Source organism: Dermochelys coriacea, chromosome 8, assembly GCF_009764565.3.
Source record: "Dermochelys coriacea isolate rDerCor1 chromosome 8, rDerCor1.pri.v4, whole genome shotgun sequence".
In the NCBI taxonomy this organism is placed as follows: domain Eukaryota; kingdom Metazoa; phylum Chordata; order Testudines; family Dermochelyidae; genus Dermochelys; species Dermochelys coriacea.
The window spans coordinates 92411963-92424565 of record NC_050075.1 but is presented as its reverse complement, the minus strand read 5'-3'; the positions used below and the strand labels follow the sequence as shown (position 1 = coordinate 92424565).

Sequence of the window (12603 nt, the reverse complement as noted above, 5' to 3'; positions counted from 1 at the left end):
CAGAACCCGGTTAGCATGGGCAGTGTTAATCCAGTCTTCCTCATTGATCCCCACCAACATGTTTTTCCTCTATCTTGAAGGGATCACCTCTCCCAGTTAGAGGGTAGATACATTTCCATGCCCATTCACACACTGGCTTCTCTGATAAAACTACTAACAAGGGTTCAGTTGTGATGTGGACACTAGTTTGGTAGGAATTAATCTGACACCCACTAATTCATTTAACATAGAACACCAGATAGCCAAGATAGGTCGCTTAAGGTCACTACCACTTTGGCCTAGATTCAAACAGGAAATGTTGAGAGGAAGAACGTTGCATGTCCTGAATGAAAGTGGAGAGGAGATTTTCTGTTTACCATACAGTAGCTCTCCAAGAAAATGTCCTGCCTCTCCAAGGTAGCATAATTATAAGTAGTGTAGTAGTGGTAAGTGGATAAGTGTATTTTTGATGATCAAACTGCATAAGCAGTTGGTAAAACTATGGTCATTTTCTTTGAGGAAGTAGGATACCTCTGTGCCTCTGTTTCAGGTCTGTTTCTTCCTTGTCTATAAATAAGGACTGCAGTGTTAGTCTGTTGATGTTGCTACCACCCAGAACCCAGAGTTTTCAGTGAACCTTTCATATTTCCGTTTTATCGTTGTCAAAAAATGGATCACTTCTGTTCAATGACACACAGCACCACGAGCCCTTTTTCTACTCTGTAGTGAATCTGTGGTCACATGCATACAAGGCACCACAATTGACAGTGGGAATGAAACCCAGGACCATCAGCATCAGAAAGCACAAATCCCTCCCGCTTGAGCTAAAGGACCATGCCTGTCCACAGTTTGAGGTCAAGTTCAAGATCAGACTCAGCTCTTCCATATAACACCCATTGTTGCATTGGGGTAGCATGTTTTTAAGGTCCTGATCCTAAGAGGCACAGAAAATACAGGCACAATATCAGAGGCTGCTTCAGAAAATCTGGCCCATTTTGTCTTTTTTCACCCCCACTAATAGTTGGCTCGTGGAGATACAGAATAATATAGCTTCAAAATTCCTTTTATTCTGTTTCCCTATAATGATTATTGATATCAGCCCCATTTGAGCCCCAATAGTCTGGTAACCAGAGTGCACTCTCATGCATGCTAACTCTAGCTGCTTTTGAGTTAAAATTCTACTGGTGGGCTTTTTTTAAACTAAAAAATGCTGTGCTATTCAAGGTTAAGCTTCCTTAAACGTAAAACTAAACTCCTGGATTTAAAAAAAATCAGGAATCCTAATAGTGCTTCCTCACTATGATGTTTCCAACTCCATCTGAAATCATTTAAATACACCTCTTAATAACATGCACTTTATTGTAATATACAGATTCTTTGGCTTTCTCCCAGCCCTATTTTCAGGCACCAATGAAACTTGTTGCCGCAGGGGGCCCTGGATTCAAGAGGGGCTCCCATCTACTGTATATTTTGTTTTGTATGTTTTTCAATGGCTCTAATTATTGCAGGTAGTAGAATTTAACTGGCAATGTCGTTGCTAAAGAAAATAGGCATGAAGTATATACAGTGTATTGTGTGAAGCAGCTATCAAATACATAGAGAAGAGAATATCAAATGCATTGTTAAACTGCTTTATAATCAGTGATTTTATTGATTTCATGCACATACTTATAAAACAATCTTTCATTTATATCTAATATGTGTGGACAAAAATTAATTTATTTCTCTAGTCACCTGTTTGGCTAACTGACTCAGCAGGACTGACATCCCACCCACAATATCAGAACCCACAAAACATGAAACATTCAGAAAGCTGGGGGTTTAAAGTTTCCTAAATCAAAATGAAAAATAGTGTGAGCTATTGCCAACTCAGGAAAAAGTGAGGTGGGCTGTGAACAAAAACTATGTAGTCCTCGACAAGGTTATAAAATACAATGGCACTGAATTTTGCCAATCCTTTAATTGTGTGGTGGCACATTTATGTGTGCCAGATCATCTGCAGCATCTGAATAAAACCAGGGAAACAAAATTCTGCATAGAAACATTTTGGCTATGTGCCTTCTTCAGTGTTCTTATCAGGGGTTTCCATGAGACTGTACCTTGCATGACAATTCTGAGCAGACTTTTGCCCAGTTAGTATTTTTAGGAGCCTTAGATGATCTGTGTCATCGTATTTTTAAAAACACGTTTTACTGCATTTTATTTTCCTTCACCTGTTTGCAAACACTATAGTTTTTTGGGGTATTATTTACATGAGGAGACGGTTGCAGAAAAATAGGATTTGTAGCTAGATGTGAAAAAAAAAGTCAAGACTCAATATGCTAACAAACGTTTGGACTCAATGTCTGTCTTGCCGCTAATTCTAGTGTCTGGAGAGCGGCGCTAAACATATACAAAAATGCATTCTTTGTATCTCAGAATATAGAGATAAAGTCTGAGTTTCTGTGCCAAATACAGGATATGGAGCATCGATGAAGAGCGAAGGTACCACACTGGGTATCAGAAGTGTGCCAGCTCGTAGCTTGGCATCCTTGCATGTACATGTACCATTCCCGCTGCTGTCTAAATGACTTTTAAAATATTTTTTTAGTTATTCATCTTATTTCCATATTTCTTCGCTGTCTGTTTTTTAAAAATAAATATTTTTACTACATTTTAACATTATTTTAGTTGTAAAGGTCAAACAGTGATTGAACAATGGCTTGGTGGGGAAAAAAGAAACATAATGCATGTCATATGAAATGAAATATGTTGAATTAGTCCTTGAATGTTGGCTGAATTTTTAACCTTGTGGTACCAAAAACATTAAACTTCTGTCAAAATAGGGTGTCCAGAATATGGCAATGTTAAGGATGGGCTTATATGGACTATCTGCTATCCAGGATCTGCGTTTAGGGAGCATAAGATAATGCTAACCCACAAAGCTGATATTTAAAATAAAATGTTAGCGGCAAAGTTTAAATTTAAAATCTTTGCCAAACTTCCTTTATGAAATGATTAAAGTAATGCATTTAAAAGCTGAAGGAGAAGATAGTTCTTAGAGGTAGATAGTAATGTTGTGGGATATCACATTGTTAGTCTCTAAGGTGCCACAAGTACTCCTTTTCTTATTGTCAGGTTTTTTAGCTGAACTTCACATTGATTTTAACTACAGATATCTACCCTGAAGCTTTCTTTACTAAACATTTTTAATGTTTATATTACAAACTTTATGAAAATTATGTTGTGCACACCTTTTATTAGATGTAATGTTTAATTTATACGGAATTGTCCTTTAAGCTTTTTCATGATAGTTAATGGATACAGTCAGCAGGTAATTTTTTTTTAAATACTTAAAATACACATTTTCTTTATAGTACTCAGTAGTAATTAAAATCTTCATTTGCTTAAAAGCAAGGGGCCTTTTTAAAGCAATAAATTAGCATTGCTTGATCCAAGGTCTCTAGTAGTGCTGCTTCTTTCAGTGCTATTAATACCTCAAAGAAAAAGAAGGGGTGATGTTATCACTTTATTGCAATAGAAGTAAGATTTTCAGTTTAATCACAGTTAAGTGTCATGACCTTTTGATCTTGCATTGACTTGTTACTGAAACGTAGTCCAATTTCAGACAGCTAATTCTAAACCTTGCAGAGTCAAGGTGAAGTGAGGAAATAGGTTTATCACAAATGTAGATTTTTTTTTAGTACAGTAACAATGGTTTCATTCCTTAAGTGTGTTTTCAGTTAAAACTTTTTTTAACGTTTAAATTTATCCCAAATTGTTCTTTTACCCCAAACTGATAAAATGTGATTTCTTTTAACTCTGTAATGTTTCTGTTGGTCTTAAGAAAACCTAGTTAAGAGGTTGAGTTTTTCTTTAGAAAATATTTTTTTACACATATAAAGCATTTTTTCCAATTTGAAGAGCAGACAGTTAAAAATAACTATGAAACAAAAATCTTGTTTACCCAAGGCTTTTGCTAAAAATCATTATATTTAACTAAAAACAGCTTTTTAGTACAAAAGAAAGTGAATGTAGATTAACAAACCTACATCAACAGAAATGATTTTATGGGTCATTTTATTGTTTCAGGCAAATATATTAGTAGGTTAGTTGGAGAATTTTAACTAGGAACCTGTAGAACTCATTATTGGTGCATGTTCTGAAGCCGTTGGTTCAGCATCTGATCTCACTTTACACCACTGTAAATGGGGAGTCATGCCATTTATTTCAGTGTACACCACTGTACGCACAGTGAAAGCATGATCAGAATCAGGTCTTCTATCTGTATTGCGAATTTCTGTTGCTGTAACATACAGACAGTAATCAGAACATGTTAGTTAACATTACTTTTATAGTTAGTTACTGTTATATGCCAGTTTAAAAATATGTTTTGACTCTGGATTATGTCTCAGGTTTGTATGCAACATCCAAAATGCATTATAAAAAATGTAGAAAAGCAGTTTAAATCAGGCTTCCTCTAAAGAGAAGATTTCTCTAAGCCTAATTTATGCTAATGCACAGACTGAACACCCCATGCATTGCTGTAAACAAGATACAGTTTCTTCCTAGCATAAATACGACCAGGGCACTGGCCTTCTAGCATTGTCATGTCCTAGTGGAACATTCCTGTCCTTAGCTTGTACTTTCAACCTTTTAAGGAAGTCTGGCGCCTGTGATCTACTTTCCACAGCAGACCCTGTAATTTTTGGCTGTATTTTATGTTTTTCAGATTCAAGTCAATCTGAAAGTCCCAGCCAGCCAAGCGAAGCTGATATTAAGGACCAGCCAGAAAATGGTAAGTTCTTACCTGCTGCTACTTTGGAATATTACAGTAGTCCATGTTTACAAGGATTTTCATTTTCAAGTAATAAGTGCATATGTGTAGTATAAAAAGACTCAGTCTTTGAACAATTGACTAGAGATCTCTGAAAATGAATGGTGCATCTTCTTCCTAGTTAAATGCCACGGTTTCACAATATTAGAGTAGCATTTGTCTCTACAATCCAGGAGGGAGATCTTTATTCCATTAAAAATTGTTTTAATTAGGGGGATGCTGTAATAGAGCCCACTGCATGCAGCACTGGGGCTTCTTTCACTATAGCAGAGGCTTTCAATCCATGGGTCATGAGTCATGATCCCCTAGGGGGTGCCTACAGCATTACTTTCATTTTTATCTGTGTGCTTTTAACGTTGTTTTGTTTATTGATGTTTTCATGATAACGGAACACTCTGAAGTGCCTGACTCACAGTATCTGTCCAGCTCATCATTTTAGATTGCAGGATTTCAAATTGTCCTGCAAAACAAAACAGTCACTTTGAAATACTATAATTTTTCTGCAACCACTTCTCTATACCCCCCTCACCCAAAAGTACACACAATAAAACTGACAGGCAGCTCTCCTGAAGCATTGATCCTCTCAAAGCAGGACTGGAAATCTATGATCACAGCAGCCATTCAAACTATTAACCACTTCTTGAGTGATAAAAGTTTTTTCAGAGCTGTCTATATTTTCAGTGGCATGATTCTGTGAAGGTGGTAGTATTACATGGAGAGAAAAGATGCAGTAAGACTCAAATTTTAATTTGCTGCTTCTTTTTCTACTTTTATTTCTAAAACTTGTTTCTGAAGACAGCTATTCAACCTTGCTAGAAAGCAGCCACACGACTGTGAATTTTAAGAATACTGCAGTGAGACTGCTGCACTGTTTTAAGAGGGAGTTGTAACACAGAAGTCCCATTGAGAAAGGCTAAGCCAAAAGGTTACCACTGTGAGCAGGTACTAGTATTCTCTGAGGTGGGACAGTTTCTAAGTAGAAGTAATGGTTGTGTGGAATTGAAGCCATGGAAGGGACATCATGGCTAGCTTCCATTCAAAAGGACCCAGAGAAGCATTTGCTGTCTGTAATTGAGCTAGGGGATTGCATGTGAAAAGATAGATGAAGTTAAAAGGGAAGAACTTGAGGTAAAGACAATACCCTTCTTTTCCCACCCCCCCCCAAAACCCCAAAAAAAACAGCCCAGCATCTCTTATGGCCTCTTTGGCAATTGAAATTCTGTACCTTCTGTTACTACAGATAATTATTTTCATTAGTGCTTGGAATCAAGAAATGGTGACATCCAACATTGGAGATAATTGAAACTGAGACAATCCCTGGTTATTCTGATTTTTTTTCTGATGTTTTTAAAAATTGAACTTATAATTATTAGTAGTAAATGTTTATATTGTAGTAGCACCCAGAGGCCCCAGTTGAGAGTGGGGCCCCATTATGCTGGATGGTATCTAAACACAGAGAAGAGGCTTGTAATGTCTGCCCTGTAGGGCTTACAATCTAAAGCCCCTTTCACACTTATGAGGGCATTAAAAATCTGTCTCATATAGGATTTTTATACATACAAGATAGAATTTTCATATCCACCAGATTGATTTTTGATTTGGTGTGATTTTATTTTGGTATGCATCCGATGAAGTGAGCTGTAGCTCACGAAAGCTTATGCTCAAATAAATTTGTTAGTCTCTAAAGTGCCACAAGTACTCCTTTACTTTTTGCGAATACAGATTAACACGGCTGCTACTCTGAAACCTGTGCTTTTATTGCTGCCTCTCTTCTTTATAGTACATCACTGTTTCCTTTAATGTTTTGAATGTTTATACTGAATACTTGACTAGTAAATAAACAAGTCACAAATAGGGATGAGTCAAAAATGGTGGTGCTTAGATCTGGATTCCATTTGGATTAGAGTTTAAAGTTAGAGTTGAGCTTTCAAGTTCAAGGCAGAATCAGGGTTAGTGTTTATATTCAATAATATCAAAATCTTAAGAGCTTTTCTCAGGAAATTTCAGCATCACACTCTAGAAATCTCATGATGTCAGGTGGTTTGGTGAGATGTCTGGCATTCTGGATCACTATCTCTCTCTCTGAAATTTGAAAGGTTTCAGATTTGAGGGCCTTTATTCTGCTCATCTCTAGCCACAACGTATGAAAACATTTTTTTGACTGTTGAATGACGGTGTATAGCTTCTCTTATCAATGCTGTTTTAGAACAATTATAATTTATTGCAAAAGGATTGCCAGGTTTGGAGATGAATTGGCTAAACTGTGAAATCTGTTCTGACAGTTCTGAATTTTTTTTTAATATGTTGCCCCTGTTTATTATGTAACATTTTAATTTAGGCTTTGCTAGGCACCCCGAATCATTCTGACTCTGATATTCCATTGTTATTATTTTGTGTCCGGTTGACATTCTTTTGCAGCTTCTTACAACTGTTCTCCTTACTGTGCAGTGCTCCGTCTTAAGGAAGCACATTTCACAACTTCCACCCCAAAAAGCCGCAATGACAGTGAATAATATAAAATGTGTCAAACCCCAGTAAAACTAGAAATATCAGTTCTGGAGTCTTACTGCTTCTTGTAAAACAAACATTAATGAATTATTGGAACGTCACTGGTGACTTGTCAATAGTACTTTTTTCCTTAATAAATAATCAGGAAAATTATTCTTACTCTCAGTTTTAGTAATGGGTATTTTTCCCCACTATAACAGAATCCTTGTATCTGATTAGTTACAGTTTGCAGTGTCTGTGTGGGAGCGTCCCTAGACTTGCACATGTTAAAAGGCCTGATCCCTCCAAGTTGATGTTGAGCTCAATCTCAGGGCACACACAGTTCACAGCTTGCAGTGTACCAGACCCAGCATGGACATCAACATAGCCCTGCAGTTCTGATCTGCTGAATGCCAGGATGAAAGCCAAACCACAGGCTTTAGAAAATGAAAAACTGCACACACAAAAGTACATACGGAAATTATATTCACTGTGGTGTTCCACACTTGCCATAGACCATTACCAGAGACCCTGATCCAAATACCTCTGGAGTCAAGGGGAGTCTCACCACTGATTTTAGTGGCAGTTGGATTGTGACCACAGAGAGGGAAATTTCTTAAAAATCAAAGAAAATAGCAGTGGGATAATTCTGATCCCACTGAAGTCAACAGCCAAGCAACCAGATTGAGGACAGATTTTGGATCATATTGCATGCATTTCTGTAAGGAGTCTACAAGCGTATCAATTAAGAGTACTACCCCTCACATGCACACATTCCTTCGTTTAAAAAAATAAATCTTTAAAAGTCTTCTGAGGGTTGCACAATCTCTCTGCTTGCCTGTTAATATCCTTTCTGTTCTACTCCATAAATTCTAACGTTATTTATTATACATATATATATATATATTGCATAGCTTGAATAATGTAGGTTCAAAAGGGTCAGCTATATAGCCCTGAAAAACAAGGTCTTCTACAGTAAGTTTAAATTCATGGTTTAAAATTCTGTAAGTTGCTTTAGGAAGAATCATCCATTTAAGTTTCACTAAACTAAAGCTAATGCAAATAATTACTCTTGTATTTAGAGCTATCCATTTTCTCCAGTGGGTTTCATGGTTGCTATCACTCAGACAGAGTTAGCAGATAGAAAAAAAATTTGTGCCAACTGCTCCCAACATGACCCTTGCCACTCATTTCTTTTCTTTAGCCTTTGTAAGACACAACTTCAGGCAACTGCTTACCCTGTTAGCCCTACTACAACTAACAGAATCACAAAGAAAAAAACTTTTTTCAAGAGATCCAGCAAAGAGGTGAACAAGTGTATTGTAGCCATCACAGGACCCTCTTCCTGGTTTTCACTGGAAATCCCCAGATTAAATCCTAACCAGATAAAGAAGGAAACTGAGGGCTTAAAATGGAGAGAAGGGAAAATCATGTGTCTCATTTTCAGATGTGTAAAAGGCAAAGTATATGAAGGAGAGCAGAAAAAAACATCAAGAGTCTCCCAACACCAAATTTAATCCTTGGCTCCCTCCTGTTTGTATCCAGAGCTGGTTGATTTCTTCATCCAAGGCATATATCGCAGCCTGACTAGTTGGAGCAGAAAGAAATCTCTGCAATGTTAGACATACTCTGGACTCATCAATAAGAAAAAGTGATGGGTGTAAAGTCTGTTCAGTAGGAAACTCAAACAGTGGATTAACTTCTTCTGACCATGTCCTTCAACTGCCTCTGGAAAAGGAGGTTGGAATAGCTCTCAGCATCAAGGTACTTGTGAAGAGACTGGACTTGTTATAGAGGAAAACAGTTTATTCTTCGAGTAGTGTCCCTGTGGTTGCTCCACTGTAGGTGTGTGGGCATCCCTGCGCTGCTGATCGGAGAACTTTGGTAGCAGTGTCTGTTGGGGCCACAACATGCACTGTCACTCTCCTTGTGCTGCGCCATGAAGCTAAGCAGCACACTTGGTCTAACCATCCTCAGTTCCTTCTCTACCGCCCCAGCTAGAGACGGAGCCTATAGCTGTCCATTAGCAGATCATTAACTCTCCTTTTCATTTGTTAATTTTTAGCTTTCTTCTAACTTTTAGTTGGCCGTGCCTTTAAAAAAAAAAAGAAAAAAAAATCTGGCATCTCATTACCAACATGTGCCGAATACATTGCTCAGACAAAATCCACAGAGGGGAGATTTTTATCTAACAAATAAAATATTTAATGCCCAAATCAAATGTTTTTTCATTCGAATACATTCTTTCTGCTTCGAGCTGCAAGTATCGTCATACCATTGCAGGTAATGAAAGGCATCTTGTTCTTCATAGCATTAAAAAAGACCAAACAATGATGTGAAGCAACTCACCAAACACGTTTTTCAACCCTGCGGTAATTAGACTGAACTTGTAAACGTCGCCATTGAAGTAGGGCTGGTCTTGGGTATTAAACATGAAAGAAACGAGTTTTTAAAAAAATACCATGTACCAACTTTTCAGTGCTTAAAACCACAATGGAACAAATTGTGGCCCCTCATAATGTGTGTGGCTGAGGTGGGGGTGGGATGGATGTAGGGAACTCTCTGCACTCCCTTCCCCTTTCCCTGAGGAAGGCTGCTCAGGACAGACATAATATGGCTGTAGGTGCAAGGGAGTGCAGAGCTATGTGAAAGGGCTATGACTGGGTGAGGGAAGGGTCTCTGTATGCAGCAGCCAGGGTTCAATGGCAGGGGGTGCTTGTTACATCCATAGAGCTGGTATAGGAAGAAGCACCTCACACTGCTTCCTGCATGGCCCTGGAGGCATTATACCTTTCAAAGGGTCTGCATGAGCAGTTTGCCTCGGCAAGCACACAGCAGAGCCCAAAGTGTATTGAATTCAGGGAGTACAAGAAGAATAGGAGTTTGTTACTTTCTAAAAGAAAAGGAGTACTTGTCGCACCTTAGAGACTAACAAATTTATTTGAGCATAAGCTTTCGTGAGCTACAGCTCACTTCATCGGATGCATTCTTATGCTCAAATAAATTTGTTAGTCTCTAAGGTGCCACAAGTATTCCTTTTCTTTTTGCGAATACAGACTAACACGGCTGCTACTCTGAAACCTGTTACTCTCTAGTTTATCTGGATGGGTAAAATTTTCAAAAGTGCCTTAGGAACCAAAGGGCTTGTCTTCATGTACAACGCTACAGCTGCTGTAGTGCTTTAGTAAAGTCACTCCTACACCAATGGGGGAGAGCTTCTCCCATCGCTGTAGTTAATTCACCTCCCTGAAAGGCGGTAGCTATGCCAAGAGGAGAAGCTCTCCCAACAACATAGCGCTGTCTCCATTGATGTGTGTGTATGTATGTGGGATGTCAGTATAACTGTGTCACTCATGGGTGTGGATTTTTCACACCCCTGAGCAATGTAGTTATACTGATTTAGGTCTGTAGTGTAGACCTGGCCTAAGTCCCATTGTTAAAAGTGACATAAGCACTTAGGAGCCTAAGTGTCATTGACATTCAATGAGATAGGTTCTGAGGCACCTATTGGGCTCCTACATCACTTAGGCACTCTTGAAAATGTTACCATCTTTCATTTTTACCTGTTGTGTTGTTAGAAGGACCTTACTCTATCTACAGTATAGTACATGGAAGAAAAGCTTTTTGTTCTTTTTAACTGAGTGAGGTAAGAGTGTTCTTAAAAGCTCTGCCTCTTGATATCCTTGTTCCAGTATTTCATCTCTTTTTCTCTCCTCTCATGAAAGTAGTAATTTCATTGCAGTAATTTCATTGCTGTGCACGATTATCATCTTTTTTTCCTTTTTGTGTCGTAGAACATAGATCAATATCCCAAAGAGACACTGATGAAAGCAAAAAGCCACTCTTATGGCATTTACATGTTGAACCCAGTCTCATACCACTTTACTCTAATTCACTTGAACACATGTTGAAATGAAAACTAATACAGTTAAAAAGTGCTTCATGTCAGCCTACTAACATTTGTAAAGCACCTCATTTCCAGGATATACCTGGGGGCTGCAGAGGAAGTTTTTCTTTCAATGATAGTTGCATTTGGCATGATACAATAGAAGCAGCTTTGTTGTTGTTCTTGTTGTTGTTTATAGACTCATTTGGGTTGGATTGTATGAATATGGAAAGCTGTTTTTCTCTTGCTATAAAGTAGCATTCTTTCATCCCAAGCTCAGAGATCAAACTGAAATTAACTTCTCGTCAGTAAGTACTTCAAAAGAAGTTTAGGACTCACAACAATGAATCTGCTACCTTGGGGGTAAAGTAGAAGATCAGTGATAATTTCACCTTGTTGGAACAGACCTGCATACAGATTCTGGGCCAAATTGTCCACAGACTCACATCCCTTTAAATCCCATTGGCTTCCATGGGGTTACACAGGTGACTTTAAGCCAAGCTGTAAACTTATGGCAGAATTTGTTCTGTAAAGTGGAGATTTGGTGCAGTTATTCAGTGTGCCTCTCTACAGAGTGACTATAGTAGGACATTTCAGTCTAGACGTAGACATTAGCTAATGAAAATTTGATTTGGGGCAAATTCTATTTTATGTTCATTACAGTTTACACTATGATTTATTTATGGGAAAGATGGAATCAGTTGTCTGCAGTGAGCCTTAGAGTCCATGTTTCATATGGTTCCAAAGAAATATATGCTTCCATACTTGGCCACAAAATTTATAAAAGTGTGCTGTGAGTCCTGCATTTTTTCATCCTGTTTCATTTCAAGTAGATTGCAGCCCAGATTCTCATTTCTAACACAAAACAAAATGTATAGCATGTAACACTCTAGAACCAAAACTCTTGCTGCATTTAACTCCATTTCCCAGCCAGTTTCCTGGCCCTTATGCAAAAAGTATCTAAACAGTCTAGTAAAGAAAGCACTTGTCTTTCTCCTGTATTGCCGTACTTTCAGAGAGATTCATGTCCAAAGTCAAATGAGTTTGTGGTCCAGATTTTATTGCACTGGTTTTTTAATTTCCAGTGTTAATGGGTACATCTCTGCTCACAATTTAGCTTCCTTATCATTAGCTGGCACTTTGTTGAGGACACCCTGTTTTGTCAGCTTTGAAGAATGTTGACAGTCAACTAACATGATATGGGATAGTTAATTAGGCTCACTTCTGAAGCCACTACAAGGGCCAAGTAGGGAATCTTGCCTCATCAGTGACCTGCAGTATTTAAGACTTGAGGATTGATGGAGGACTTCAGTTTTCACTGCTTATAACCATTAACCTTCACAAGCAAAGCATTCTGACCAAACCCCCCACCTGCACCCCCCAAATCATCTGAGGAAAGTCTGACAGGAAATATTCAAAGCATGAAATGAGTGCT

The 12603-nt window shown here is 38.1% G+C and overlaps 1 protein-coding gene across 18 annotated transcripts in view; it reads left to right on the top strand.

Moving 5' to 3' along the window:
* NFIA (nuclear factor I A) overlaps positions 1 to 12603 on the top strand; it is a 465041-nt gene that overhangs the window by 316449 nt on the left and 135989 nt on the right. For all 18 annotated transcript variants that reach the window (XM_043520338.1, XM_043520341.1, XM_043520340.1 and 15 more), the window contains exon 3: positions 4691 to 4756. In XM_043520338.1, coding sequence (XP_043376273.1) covers positions 4691 to 4756 — 66 coding nt within the window. The remainder of the gene's footprint in view (positions 1 to 4690; positions 4757 to 12603) is intronic.